The sequence below is a fragment of the Dermochelys coriacea genome, chromosome 25, assembly GCF_009764565.3.
Source record: "Dermochelys coriacea isolate rDerCor1 chromosome 25, rDerCor1.pri.v4, whole genome shotgun sequence".
NCBI lineage: Eukaryota > Metazoa > Chordata > Testudines > Dermochelyidae > Dermochelys > Dermochelys coriacea.
In genome coordinates, this window is record NC_050092.1 from 8,212,781 (window position 1) to 8,226,903 (window position 14,123).

Consider the following 14,123-nt stretch of genomic DNA (forward strand, 5'->3'; position numbering starts at 1 on the left):
TGCCACTCACCCTTTGAAAGACACTTCCCCCTGTAAAGACAGCAACTCCTACTTCTACACAACCTAACCCAAAAACAGTAAATTAAAAACTGAGTTTTTGACCCCAAAAATGAAGAGCCACAGCCTCTGAAGATCACTGGGCCACTGCTAGCAGTTTTACACAGGCATTCAGATCCTCCATTTGCTTGTGCTAACTAATCCCACATGGTGAGTTCAAGACTAAAGAAGTTGAGCACTGGCCAGAGACTGCAGTAAGGGACTTCGCGTAAGCCCTAGGAGAGGGCTTGAAAGCCAGGATGGAATCTGAGGGGCTGAAGGTGGCTATGGGTCTTACCATGGGTACATTCTGGTACCTCTGCCTGAGGAGAGATGGAGGGGCACAGAGTTACTTGAACGTCAGCGTTTGCTATAGAAGTCCTGAACGCAACATTAAGGTGAGACTTGGGCCAGAGGCAGTGGTAAGGAGGCCACTACACAAGCTCAACAGGAAGTGAAGTTTCTGGCCTTTTCAAGAAAGATTGAGGCTGATAAGAGAACAGCTAGAGCAGTTTAGGTACTGGCAGGAGGGTAGGACTACTCTTTGTGGCTATGGTGTAGTTTGGAGGCTTGTAATGGGATTCCTCAAGGAGACCTGCCGCTCTTTGGGCAGGGACCATATAGCCTAGCACAGTGGGGTCTTGGGCTATGGCTCCTAGGAAGGCTGGACAGAGTCAAAGCTCCCACGAGGAGGCACAATTACAAGTAGGATTTGAGGGAGGAGAGCTATTGCCTTGAGAGTGGCTTAGGCTACTCTCCTGGTGGATAGGAGAAGTCCAGCGTCACCACCCCTTGTCATTTAAAAGGTCATGGGATGGACTCCGAAAAGGCAGGAGTTAGGTTTAAGGCAGGAGATTTTAAACACAAATTGTAGGGATTGTGTGGGTAGTCACCTCTCTAGTGAAGGATGGTGAGAAGAGGAGTGAAGGTGCTTACAGAAACACCAGAGCATTAGGTGAATGCTAATAATTTTATTGGGGGGGGAGGAAACAAAACCAAACCAAAAAAAACAAACAGTTTATTCTACAAGATACAAACTGTTAGTGGCACTTACAGAAGGGAATAATTAGCCTCTCCCGGCTCTGTTCTGAGCGAGCACCTAGTTAAGGGCACTTTACAGCCTCCAGAGAGAGTTCCCATTGAGACACCTTGGCTTTGCTTTGAGGTGATGCTTCTGCCATGGGCTTGAGTTCCTGTGTAAGGAGCCACCCAGAGGAGCTAGAAAAGGCACAAAAGATTGGCAAGGAAGAGAGCAGAGTCTCAGAAGTGAGGCCAACAGGGAGCTCCAGCCACAGCCAGCTTATCTACATTAACCCCCCCACCCCTTTCCCCAGATGCAGATGACCACAGAGTTTACATTATTCCCACCCCCACCCTCTTGTCAACACACGCAAGCTCTCCCGTGCCACACAAGTGAATTGCATACAAGTTTTCCCTCACAAGAAACCAACTGCAGGTGTCTGGAGCCTTCTAAGGGTCCTCCTTTGGCACAGAGGCTTGCTGAGCAGTGCTGTCCACCTTCTCATCTTCACCTTGCTGAGCCGTGCAGTCAGCAGCTGCCTCCTCCCCATCCTTTCCAGCAGTTGGAATAGCTGGTAGCTCTACCAGCCTGGGAGCAAAAGGTCCCACAACCCAAGGCAGGGGAGCATTCTGCACCACGTAGTCCAGCAGCTCATCCATAGACTCCCGGGCCTTGGCCACCCTCTCCCGGCTCTGGGTCAGGATGGCGCTGGACAGGTCTTGGAAGGAATGGGCCATGGAGAAGGAGGCCTGGAGTTCTTCGACATTGTGACGGAGCTGCCACACCTTGTCCTGGATGCTGGCAGGGAGGCCTTGGACATTGGGCATTAAGTTCAGGCAGGTGGTTTGCAGCTGTTGGGTGATGCCACGGAACATGACCAGTGTCTGAGATTCCACCTGCCAGGGAAGCAAGTACACCCATGAAGGGAAGCTGCTTCCCAGGGCACGTGACGTTCACCCCATCTAAGAGGTCACTTTAGAGTAGCCCAGGACTCCTCCCCCTGCCTCCCTCCATGGCAAGATACCTCTGGCTGTGCAGCATCAGCATCCTTGTTCCCCTCAGGCTGCCTCCTGCTCCACTCCAGCCACATCTGGTGCAGTTTCTCCTGGCCATCATGGAGCTTCTGGTCCACACCCTGCTTGACATATTCAATCTGGCCAAGGGATAGAGGGAACCGAGAATCAGAAGTCAAGATATTTGTGGTCAGCAGCAAAGGAGGAGTCCCTAGGCCAGATCCTCAGCTGGAAGAGGTCACTGGCTCTCCTGAAGTCAGAGGCACTGTGCTGACCTACACCAGCCGAGGACAGTCCTCAGTCACCTGTGCACGGGCCATGGATTGTGACTCAAGACCTCTGACCAGGGAGAAGTATGAACCCATTAGGATTTGCCTTAAGCTCCAGGACAAGGCAACCTGGGAGGTGGTGTGGGGAGATCTGCATTCCTACCAGTTCTATGGTTTGGTGGAGCTGGGACAGAGCCTCTTGGGTGCTCTGCTGGGCATTCCTCAGCTTGCCCAGGGAGTGCTGGTAGGCTCGGTGGCGGAGCTTGGTGGACAGGGACCCCAGGCGCACAAAGTAACTCTGCTGCTGTTTCTGCTGCTCCACGGATGCCATTTCGAAGCCTTCCACAGATGTGGCCAGCTTAGCTGGAGAGAACAAAAGAAGAAGGGTCAAACCAGCCTGCTGGGCAAAGTCCCATCAGCAGAACAGGAGATTTCTGCCCAGGGACTGCTCTCCCTTCAGTAGCAAGGGGGGCTGCTCCTCCAGTCATTGACTGGACTCAGGCCAGCATTCTCTCCAGCTCTGACTTGCAGGAGAGCTATGGTCACCAACCCTGGGTTGGTGTTGCAGTGGATTTGACTGTCAGTGGGTCCACGTGATAGAAAGGAGTCTGAGGCCACCCTCCTACCCTCATCCCTCTGGGCAGCTACAGCAAGTGCTCTCATTTTCAGCTCTTCAGTGCTGCCAAGCAGCCGACAGTCCAGCTCTGCACTGTCACCAGGATGCTCTGGGCCAATACTGATCAATTGGCTACAGGGATCAAGAACTTCTGTGGTACTGGCACCTGAAAGCAGCCAAGAAGGGCAGTTTCCACATTGACCATTCTGGTCTCCACTTGTTTGGTAGGACAGACATCGATCACCAGCAGTGTGTAGGTGAGCTGTGTTCACTGATGGTATCCCCTAGTCCTTGGGCATGGCAGGTGAACTGATCTCTTCCCAAACAGAGAGAATCAACACGCCCAGTTAGAGGCTAAGAAAGCTCAGACCACACCCAAGGCCTTCTGCAGAGGCAGACAGGACCCAACATTCAGTTCTTTGGGTCATGTGATATCCCAGGTGAGTCACGGGGTAGAGGGACAGGACCTGGGACCCCTGGATCGAGAAGCTGAGCCTCTACTGCCCATGCTGCAAGAGCCAGAGGTCTGTTAGACCAAAAGTTGGTGCAGGCTCAGATCTAGTGGGATACAGAAGCCACCCTAAGCCTGGGTGACAGAAGGTCAGAGTTGAAGCAGATGGTGCTGCTCTTGCAGACAGTTTACAAGCAGCACACCCCTACTCCCCCCTCCCTTTGCAAGTCACCTTGAAGATGAGCATTCAGCTATGCCTGATTCCCTCCTGCATGGTGAGCAGAGTACCTGAGCAGAGGCATCCAGGCCTGCAGCTGGGCTCTATCCCACTGAGCAGATGTTACCTACTGACCATACTAGCTTGCGGCCTAAACACAGTGGAACGAGAAGGGCTCTTCACAGACCCAGTGTCCTTTACAATCCCTACCTCCTGCCAACCCCAGGGTCCCTTAGTTTCCCTGGGAGCACAGTGTGTGCTCAAGCCTGGAGTGACACAGTTAGGCCTCTCCAAATAGCTCCTTGACAGCAGTTCGGCCACTCAGGTCCAAGCTGGGCATAGCTCTGGCTCCTGTTGGGCCCAGTTAGTGCCAACGTGCACAACACTGAACAGATTTTTAGCAATCTGACCATGCATTGCATGAAAAAGCTGCATTGCTGCTGCCCTTGGATCTGCTTTCCAGCCGAGCTTAGACTCCTGCTATTAAGAGCAAGTCTGTGTTTCACAGCCTGCCAGTGCAATTCCACTTGGAGCAACCCCATCTTACTCAGCATGTGTAACCAAGTCAGAAAACTGGAGACAAGTGTTCTCTGTTCCTCTGGTTCATGCTTCAAAGCCCATCCAGCTCTGTGGCAAGGAACTGGATTCTCTTCCAAGCCAGGCATCAGAATTGTTAAGTCCCAACCCAGACAGTCTTCTATTCACTGAACTTTTTGAATCTTTGCACTTTTAGAGGCAAGGGATTGACTGTATACAAATTTGCAGAGGGACAATAGGGTTGAGGTCTGTTATTTCTCACCTCTATTTAAAAACATTTTTTGCTGTTAACAAGTATGTTATCTCTGGAGAGACAAATCCAGAGGTTTTGTGAACTGCAAAACTAAGCATCTTTGATGGTATCTTCTAGACTGAGCCCCATTGGGTAGATAGAAATATTAACCTAAATAATCTCTACAGAAGCTTTTCAAACCCTATAAGATCGGATTCCTAATCCATGAACTATTGGAACTCATTTACAAAGTGTTTCTTAAACATTACATGAATATATTGTCTCATATTATAGAATTATGAAATCCCTATTGCATGAGGAGATATTTGAGCTATAATGTGTCTTTAGATTTCCTCAAAAAGCAAAAAAAAAGAAAAAAAATAAGTCTTTATCAAAGAAATCCATTTTGATTTCCCCCCCTCCCCATTCACTGTGCATTTGTCCATCATTCCATGCCGGGGGCAGAGAGTCAGACCTTAGCTTTGGTTACAGTGTGGATAATGGCCTTGTTCCAATCAAGTCATGCTAGGCTAGTGGCCTGCACAAGAGACAGGCCCCTTTACTAGCCCTCTCCCCCAAGGTCACAGGAAGAGTGGTGGTGTTGAAGGGGAGACTGCCAAAATGGGCCCCACCTAGACCAGCACAAGGCCAATAGCCACCTTAGCTTACAGCACCTTCTTGGCATCTCTCTGCTGCAGCCACAGAGTCAGCGTAAGAATTAAGGACACCTACTCCTAGAGGAGAAATACATGTGGTAATCCTAGGAGTAGAGTCAGCTCTTGTTTTTCAGCTGATCAGTTTTTCTGATCATTAGAGCTGGTAAGTTACTGATTTTTGCTAGGTTCATGGCAGTTCTGAACAATTGAAGTATCTGTCTGTGCCAAACCAAACCTGAAATTTTTTGGTGACTAAAGTTTGAGTGGAGATTTGAACTTGGGATTCCCACATACCAAATGAGTGCCCTATCCACCAGGCTCAGGGGGCAGCAACACAAAAATCCTCCAGCCATTTTGTGATGGGCCAAAATTACTCTGGTTACATTCACCGCTGGTTTTGGGTTGACCAAAACTGCATTTAGGTCAAACCATTAGGCTAGACGTTTTCAGCCAGCCCTATTCAGCATACACTGACCTAGTTCTTGATCTGTCATGGGGAGGTAATGATCCACCAGCTCTTCCGATTTCCCCAACATGGCATCCACTCCAGTCACCACCATCTGGCCCACTCTGGACCCCATGACTGTGTTCACGCTGCTGGTCACCACTGATCTGGTCATCTCCACGCTATCCTGGACAGCTCCTTTGGCCCTGTCCACCACCCCCGTCACAGCACCCTTTGCTCCGCTGACAGTGCTGGAGATGGCATCTCTAGCACCAGTCACCGTAGAAGACACCAGCTCCTTGGTGTCAGCCACAACCTAGGATTGAGTGAAGTGTTCAGTGGCAAAGGTTAGTATTAAGCCAACAGAGGCGAGGCAGAACTGGTTAATCTTAGGACTACTTTGCCTTCTCCAAATAAATAGGCACCTTTCACCCAGATAAGAGCCTGGAGCCTACTGAGGTATCAGTCACTAGGCTTTCATCTCCATCTGGGATGAGTTTTGCTGGTTATTAGCTACCTCACTGCCCAGCCAACTGGCCTGCCCAAAGAAGCAACTAGATCCAGGGAGGAGAAGTCAAGCCTTTTCCCGGCTGGCCCCCACCCCTTATCCCCCAGCTGTCATAGCTCTGGACTGGTCTGTCCAGGGAGTGAAGACCCCTTATTTCACATCCCTAGTTCTCCAAGCAAAGGTGCTCACCTTTTCAGTTGGCTGTTGAAGAATTGGCAGCTTCTCCTCTAGTTTATCCAGCCCCTTGCATGCGTACTCATTCACAGTCGCAACTAGACAGAGAGAGTTTGGTTACCTTATCCCCTCAGCTGCCTGGGGCAGCAGTAGGCTGCTGAGGGGATAAGGTTTCAAGGGGCACCACCAAGCAGTGCCAGGTTTGAGGAGGGGAGGCTGCAGGGCTGCCAAGGAAAGCCCTAGCAAGTGCAAGTTTGGAAAGAGTTCTAGAGCACGGCCACTCAGAACAGGCCCCAAGATCAGAGCTGGGTCAGCCATAGCTCTGCAGAGGGGTGATTTCTTGCCAGCTGCACTCTTGAGGCAGCCATTTGGAGAGTATTAGGACCCTCCATTTCTCAGGACACCCAAAGCCTGACAGTTACCCCAAAAGCCAAGAGATGCGATCAGCCTCTGGTAGGAAGCCAACACTGCTGCCATGGCCCTCGCTCACCAGTATTCTTTTGTCCTCTCCCCAAGGAGAATTCAGCATGTGGGACTAGGGACACCACCGTCTTCACACTGAGATGGCCTATTGTGGTCAGGGTGTCTGCAGCAGCTCCTAAGAGCTACCGCTGGAGGAGGGCAGGGGTGGAGCCCCTTTGCTGAGCTTAGCAGCAGCAAGCTGGTATGGATTGGACACTGGTGTGTTCCATGGATAATTAGCAGCTGCTGTTGTAGCTGGTACATGAGGGACCAGCCTACAGCTGACCTGATCAGCACCATGAGCCCCTGTCTCTGGCATGGTATCACCAAGTAACAACTGCTGCCTTGGAACATAAGAATGGTCTGACACAATATGGCCAGAGGGCCATCTAGCCCAGTATCTGGTCTTCTGACAGTAGCCAATGCCAGGTGCCCCCGAGGGAATGAACAGAACAGAGAATCAAGTGATCCATCCCCTGTTGCCCATTCCCAGCTAGGGACACCATCCCTGCCCAATAGCCACAGATGGACCTATCCTCTGTGAACTTATCTAGTTCTTTTTTGAACCCTGCTATAGTCTTGGCTTTTACAGCATTCCCCTGGCAAGAAGTTCCACAGGTTGACGGTGCATTGTGTGAAAACAATACTTCCTTTTGTTTGTTTTAAACATGCTGTCTATTAAATGTCCTTTGGTGACCCCTGGTTCTTGTATTATGAGATGGAGTAAACAATTTACTTTTTCCACACCAGTCATGATTGTGTAGACCTCGATCATATCTCCCCCCGTAGTCATTTCTTTTCCAAGCTGAAAAGTCAATCTTATTAATCTCTTCACGTATTTAACTGAAGAGTTAGTTTGCTAAGGCTGCTCAGCACAGCCCAGTCTCTCGAGTTGGCTGGAGTCCCGGCACACTGGATTAGTTACACTGGATACAGTTTGAAAGCAGAAACCCAGCCAGGGGGAACGTTTCACGGTAACTCTGCCAGAGCAACCGTTAAGTGATCGCCAGCAAGTCCAGCCCTCTCCTCTGTAGCTAGAAGAGGAAGAGGGACACCCCCACCCCCAGCAAGTGAGTGTGGGTTATCAACAGCCCCCTTTCAGTTATAGGCTTCCACTGAAGGAAGTCAAGCCTTCCCCCAGCAAGTTAGGCAAGAGTCGAACGACATGCTCCGATACACAGCATGTCAGGCCAAGCTCGGAACGAACAAACCCAAGAGTGACTCCCAGGGTCCTGTTCCATTTCCTCTAATGGGCTCCAGCAACTCCCTCCCCTGGAGGAACAAAGCCTTCCTTGGCCTGATCTTCCAAGGTGAAACCAATTCCCTCCCCCACCACCTCAAGACTGCTCAGAGCTAGCATCAATACCAGCTCTCTTTGCAATATCTAGGCTAAAGGCCACATGTGCAGGCTGCCAGAGCTATTCAAGGTCAGAGATTTTAGCACTGCTATGAACATGGTGCAGGGGGAGGGCATGTGCTCCAGCTTTGGGATGCTTTTACTCCTTCCAGAGCCTTGAATCTCTGCAAGGCCATTCGATAAGAAACCCTGCACCTGGCCAGCTCAGCTTGGCTTCAGGAACCACTGAAAAACTTTGCTAGTTTCTGGTTGCCACACTGGCCAGTCGGTTCTGGGCCACCTCCGCCCCACACACCCGTAATTAGTAAAGGAGGCCGCAACAAGGCTGTTTTTAAATTCAGGTTACCCTTGACAAAGGGCACTGGCTGTATGCCAGGGTATTTGACTCAACAGCAGCACCATCCGTGTTCCACTGTTAGACAGGCAGCTACAGCCTAGTGACTTGTAATGAAGCTTCAGACTGTAGCGTCTCTAGGGTCAAGATGCACAGCTGTCACGCTGTACACGATGTCTGGAACTCTGTGGCAGAACATCTAAGGCTTCTTTGTAAAGGGAGAGACAGACAGGCTGGGCACCTCACCTGCTTGGTAGGACTGCAATAGACCTTCTGAGGAGTTCAGGGTAGATAAGCCCCTTCTACAACAGGAGTGACGTTTCAGCTGAAAGGTTAGGCGTCCCAACACTCCCTCAGCTACCAGACCCATGAACCAGCAGGAGTCTCCCACCCAGCTGCAGTTCACTAGCTATTCCAGCTTCCCTGGGTCCCACAGCCTGACCCATCTGCATGCTGCCATCTCACTGCTCACTCACTCTGTGGCTCCAGTTTGGCCAGGATTGGCTGGGCGCTGCCGACAGCCACGGCGGTGATGGTCTTCACGCCTTTCTCTGCCACGTCGCAGACAGATTTGATATACGGGTGATTCTCTTTGGTGGAGATGTAGGCCGTGGAAACCATGTCATAGGTGGAGCTGACCAAGGGCAGGTTGGCCACCCTGCTCACGACATTCTAGTAGAGGACAAAAGAAAAAAGTTAGTAACAGCCAGTTGGAGGGGCTGGCACCATGGCTTCCCTGATGCTGAATTCTAAGAGTGGCTAGACCTCCTAACAGCACCATGAGCGGGAGTAGCCCTGTAGGCACTTCTATGCTCTAGGCACCAGTGACATCTTCAGCCCTAGAGCATGGCCCGATTTTCCAAGACTGCCAAGCTCCTGGACCTCCCATTGACTTCAGTGGGTGCTGAGGACACCTGAAGATCACAGGTCTCCTGAGCAAAGGCCTGGAGTAAAGCAGCTGAGGTTAGGTTTTGCTTAGAGGTCTTGACTGAAGAGACTAGGTGCAGGATACATCCAGACACTGACTCCAAATTAACCCAGATTATATTAGCAAATACAGTAGCATCAGATCTGATCTTGCCACCATAGCAAGTGTCTCTAGGTTGCTTGATGGCTAGGGGACATCCAGGTGCCTTCGTTAGTAAGTTCTGGTTCTCCCCACACTCCTCCCTCTGTTGCATGGATACAGGGGATTCAGTCTTGAACACACAATTATAGCATCACCTCCCCAATACCATTGCTAGCCTGGTTAGCAAGAGGTGGGTCTGAGCACGCCAGGGATATACCAAGAGTTCCATTAGTGCAGTGATGTTGCCTGCAATCATCTGGGCATACCTACCCGCTGATGCTGCTCTGGCTCCTCGCTCTGAGGGGAAGTGTGGGTTGCAGTGTTTTCCTCAGAAGACATGATAAAGCAACTGAAAGATGAAAACATTGTTGCCACATAGAACTGTAACTATTACATAAAAAAAAGGTTTGTGAACCTTTGTCTTCTGCAGTCCCTGTGCATAAACTTAATAGTGAATATGCTCAGAAGCATGGCTCAGCATTGCCCCCTCCCACCTGATGGTGTTGTTTTAGTCTGTCCTCCCCACCAGTTGCACAGCAATGTTTGTATTGGTTGCCCAGGCTTTCCCAGAATGCCCTCTCCCATGATGCCTCAGAAGCTGCTACAAGGAGATGAGGATTTGCAGGTGTTTCATTTGCATGTTACATAAGGAAACAGGAGACTTGCTAACTAGTCAGACCCGTCTCCACAGCTGAATATCAGAGTTAAAACCCAGCTACAGCTGGTTCTGGCTTGGATCACCAGCAGGGTTAGAACAAACATGGCTTGGGAGCAGCATATCAAGTGACCCATGTGACAAGCTTGATAAAAACGTCTACAGGAGCAACAACTTACGAGGAGAGGCCGAGGGAACTGGGCTTGTTTAGTCTACAGAAGAGAAGAATGAGGGGGGATTTGATAGCAGCCTTCAACTGCCTGAAGGGGGGTTCCAAAGAGGATGGATCTAGACTGTTCTCAGTGGTAGCAGATGACAGAACAAGGAATAATGGTCTCAAGTTGCAGTTGGGGAGGTTTAGGAAAAACTTTCACTAGGAGGGTGGTGAAACAGTGGAATGCGTTACCTAGGGAGGTGGTGGAATCTCCATCCTTAGAGGTTTTTAAGGTGCAGCTTGACAAAGCCCTGGCTGGGATGATTTAGTTGAGGTTTGTCCTGCTTTGAGCAGGGGATTGGAAGAGATGATCTCCCAAGGTCTCTTCCAACTCTAATGTTCAATGATTCTATAGCTCATTTGGAGGAGATGCCCCATCAGTGAGGTAGCAATGGAGTACAACAGTTCCTGATTTGAGCACCAGGACTATGGAGGGGGGAGATCCATGAGCTGGGAAGAGGTCCCCCCCCCCCCCTTTTGATATTTCAAGTTCTGGCTTTGGTTTGAAACAAAGCAAGGTGCTCATGGCACATTGGCAGCCCTTCTCTAGAAGGCCCTCAGATACTTCTGTGATGGGCTGCCATACGAGACCAGAAGCAAGCAGCCCTGTTGCCTGGAGAAGGTTGTTCTGTTTCAACACTGCTCTCCTTATGGAGCTACTCAGGAGTCTGCTTGTTTAAAGCAGGCAAGTGACTGCATTTGAGCCACAGCTGAGCTAACGCCAGGCTACATCTTAAATAAAGACAACCTGAAAATATAAATGGAAGCAGGATTTGTCCTTACTCCTCTGGTGGCCCCAAGATACTTCCTGAGCCTAAGCAAATACCCCTTCCTGGCATGAGGCACTTACACACCATTCAACCAAGGTCCCAGCCATTTTTGTTGTTTCATTGCTGAGCAGCTGTCATGAACTATCACAATCCATTTTGCTTGCATTACAAGCCTTCCCAAACTCTCAGAAGTGGTTAAGTTGTGACAAGGCTTCGACCTGCCCCCTGCATTAAATTCGGTTTAGGACAGAACTTTATGGCCTCCATTTCTCAGTGTCATTTAGTCCCGCATAGCATGGACATCGGTTTGAGGTTTCCAACCCCATCCATGAACAGGAAGAGGCGGGTGCTTTGATTTATTGGTTGTCTCAACCAAACCTGCCCCACTCAGATGTGCTGCCCCCTAGAGACAACTAGAACTCAGAGTTGTTTCTGAAATGCCCCTAGCTGTTGCTGGCTTCAAAAGTCCAACCCTTCTCACCCAAGCTGATCAATGCACCCTGTGAAGCTGGTCATATTGGCTTCATACTTTCTTCTTCCTATAAGTCACATGGCAACTTACTGTCTCAGTGACCCACTATCTGGCACAGGGCACAATACCATGGATACTTGGACAGTGTCCCTTTAACAAGTCTATTTAAAAGTTCCATTAACACATCCATTCACCTATTGTTACACTTGAATGTTACTATATCTGGAAGTTTCTAGAACCCATCAGCTCTTTTGAGAGTCTAATGCAGTGGTTCTCAAACTAGCTGTGCGACCGGGATCACCAGTACAAATTTATGAGTGCGACCCCTCTTCTAAATTAAAAACTTTTATAGTGAACACTATTATAAATGCTGGAGGCAAAGAGGGGTTTGGGGTAGAGGCTGAGAGCTCACAACCCCCCCCCACAGAATCACCATGTGACCCCCTGAGGGGTCATGACCCCCAGCTCAAGGTCTAGTCGGAATGGCACTGGTGGAGGAAACAAACTGGCCCCCAGTTTTAGTTTATTTTGCAACTTTGACAGTGCTTTATGTCTAGTCAGTTTCACCGAGTCTCCCTTGTGGTCTATCAAGAAAAGGAGGACTTGTGGCACCTTAGAGACTAACAAATTTATTAGAGCATAAGCTTTCATGAGCTACAGCTCACTTCATCGGATGCATCACGAAAGCTTATACTCTAATAAATTTGTTAGTCTCTAAGGTGCCACAAGTACTCCTTTTCTTTTTGCGAATACAGACTAACACGGCTGCTACTCTGAAACCTGTGGTCTATCAGTTTCCCCTTCTGTCTGGGTAGGGCCAGACCAGTTTCCCCTTCTGTTTGGATAGGGCCCTCGCCCAACATGGAGGAGAGAAACATTTAAGAGTAGGAAAGTGCAACACCATAAAACTAGCTGGGGGGGGGGGCCTCAGAAGCTGGCACAGCCCCTCCGCACCCCCCAGCTACTTAAAAAAGTTAACTAGATTTTGGTTCTGTCTCTTTAAGAATTCCAAGCAGGCTCAGCTCAAGCCTAAAGTTAAGGCCCTTTTCAGCAGAGGGGTTGGGATGGCAGCAAAGCCTCACCAACTTCTTATTTTTAAAACCATTCAGCAGAAAGTTGGTTTGGAGCAGCTCACTCCCTGGCCACGTTTGCCACAATGTGCTTGTCCCCAGGAAACGCAGCGAAACAGACTCGTTATTTCCCCACAGACACTGAAATCACTCCAGAGGGGGAAAGAAAGTTACTGTTGATCCTGAATAGCAGCCGTGTTAGTCTGTATTCGCAAAAAGAAAAGGAGTACTTGTGTACTCGTAATGCATCCGATGAAGTGAGCTGTAGCTCACGAAAGCTTATACTCCAATAAATTTGTTAGTCTCTAAGGTGCCACAAGTCCTCCTTTTCTTTTTGTTGATCCTGAAGTTTCAGTGACCCAGGACGGGAAGCGGTTTTTTTGTTTCGTTTCGTTTTGTTTTGTTTAAAAAGGGGGCCTGGTTTCTAGCCCCCTCTTGTTTAGGAAGCGGGGAAAAGGAGGGGAATTGAAGCATTTGCCACAGCAAGGGAGCGAGAGCAGACAGACACTCCCGCCTTCGCCCAGCTGCTTCCCTCCCCAGGCCCACGGCCCAGCGGCGGCACTAGCAGATGCCAGTGGAAGGGCGCTGGAGCTTTGGGCGACGGTCGGGGGTTGAAGGGAAAGATGGCCCCAGGCACGAGTCCCCTGCTTTGAGACGGGGACTTCTTAGAGTCTAGCAACACACGGCTGCAACAGCCCCGGACCCCCATTTAAACAGGCCGGCAGCCAGCTCCCGTTTACAGGGATTGCCTCCCTCCCCGCGAAAGAGAAGCGGTTCCCCGACGGGCAGCGCCAAGCCAGGCGGGGGGTCTCTGCACACGCCCTCCCGGACACGGAGCGCTCCTCGCTCCAGCTAGCCAGAGCCAGGCCCCCTAGGGAAAGCCGCCCCAGGGCTGGGCCGGGGGGATCCCCCCCCCATCTAGCTCAGACCCCGGGGGGAGCCCCAGCTCGCCCTCAGCCCTGCCTGAGCGGCAGCGCGACCAGATCCGCCCCGCCCCAGCGGGAGCCGCCCCTGCAAGTTTGCTGCCAAGCCCCCAGCACGTCCCCCCCGCTCCGGGACCCCCGGGGACCCCACTCACGCCAAGACCCCGCCTCGGATCCAATCGCGTCCCCCTGGCCCGAGGGCTCAGCTGATATATAAGGGGTGGGACGGGGGGCGGACTTGGTGGCTACACGGCAGGGAGCGGGAGCCAATCAGCCAAGGGGAGGCCTCCGCCCAGACCAATCAGGAAGGGCGGAACGCAGAGGACTGGAATGTTGCGGGCTCGTAGCGGGCGCGGGGTCGCACACGTGTGTTGGGGGCGCTTGCCAGCTGGGGGGGGGCGTGCGACTCACACTCCCTGGCATGCCTGGCTCACGGGGGGGGTCTCTCTGTTGCGCGAGGGGAGGAGCACACCAGGGACATTGAGGGGGGGTTGGAGGAGAAAAGTGTTGGGGAGGGGGGCAGCACCGGAAGAATAGGCAGCATGGGGGGTGGGCGGCAGGGAGGAAGGTCTCTACATAATGGGGCGGGGGGGCGCAGTGAGTGAACCATGGAGTGGCAGGT

At 51.1% G+C, this 14,123-nt stretch overlaps 1 protein-coding gene across 3 annotated transcripts; it reads right to left on the reverse strand.

The window, feature by feature from the left end:
- Window positions 1-992: 992 nt before the first annotated feature.
- On the reverse strand, window positions 993-13,720 carry LOC119848469 (perilipin-3-like). Of its 3 annotated transcripts, none has more exons than XM_038384375.2 (8): window positions 13,657-13,720; window positions 9,668-9,746; window positions 8,805-9,000; window positions 6,191-6,273; window positions 5,524-5,809; window positions 2,503-2,702; window positions 2,082-2,210; window positions 993-1,953 (listed from the first exon to the last, which is right to left on the reverse strand). In XM_038384375.2, exons 2-8 carry the CDS (start codon window positions 9,734-9,736, stop codon window positions 1,507-1,509), a joined length of 1,410 nt encoding a protein of 469 aa, XP_038240303.1. In that variant the 5' UTR covers window positions 9,737-9,746; window positions 13,657-13,720; the 3' UTR covers window positions 993-1,506. The 3 variants fall into 3 exon arrangements, with proteins under 3 accessions (XP_038240303.1, XP_043358423.1, XP_043358424.1); XM_043502488.1 differs by having other exon boundaries at window positions 993-1,956; XM_043502489.1 differs by lacking the exon at window positions 2,082-2,210 and having other exon boundaries at window positions 993-1,956.
- Window positions 13,721-14,123: the final 403 nt, after the last annotated feature.

Bases quoted from the DNA above. Each gene is read 5' to 3' on its own strand.
- LOC119848469 (XM_043502488.1), bottom strand. From the start codon at position 9,736: ATGTCTTCTGAGGAAAACACTGCAACCCACACTTCCCCTCAGAGCGAG. The intron at 9,001-9,667 runs GTAGGTATGCCC...GTCCTCTACTAG, and splicing joins AGCCAGAGCAGCATCAGCGG to AATGTCGTGAGCAGGGTGGC. The intron at 6,274-8,804 runs GTGAGTGAGCAG...CTCTCTGTCTAG, and splicing joins GGCCAAACTGGAGCCACAGA to TTGCGACTGTGAATGAGTAC.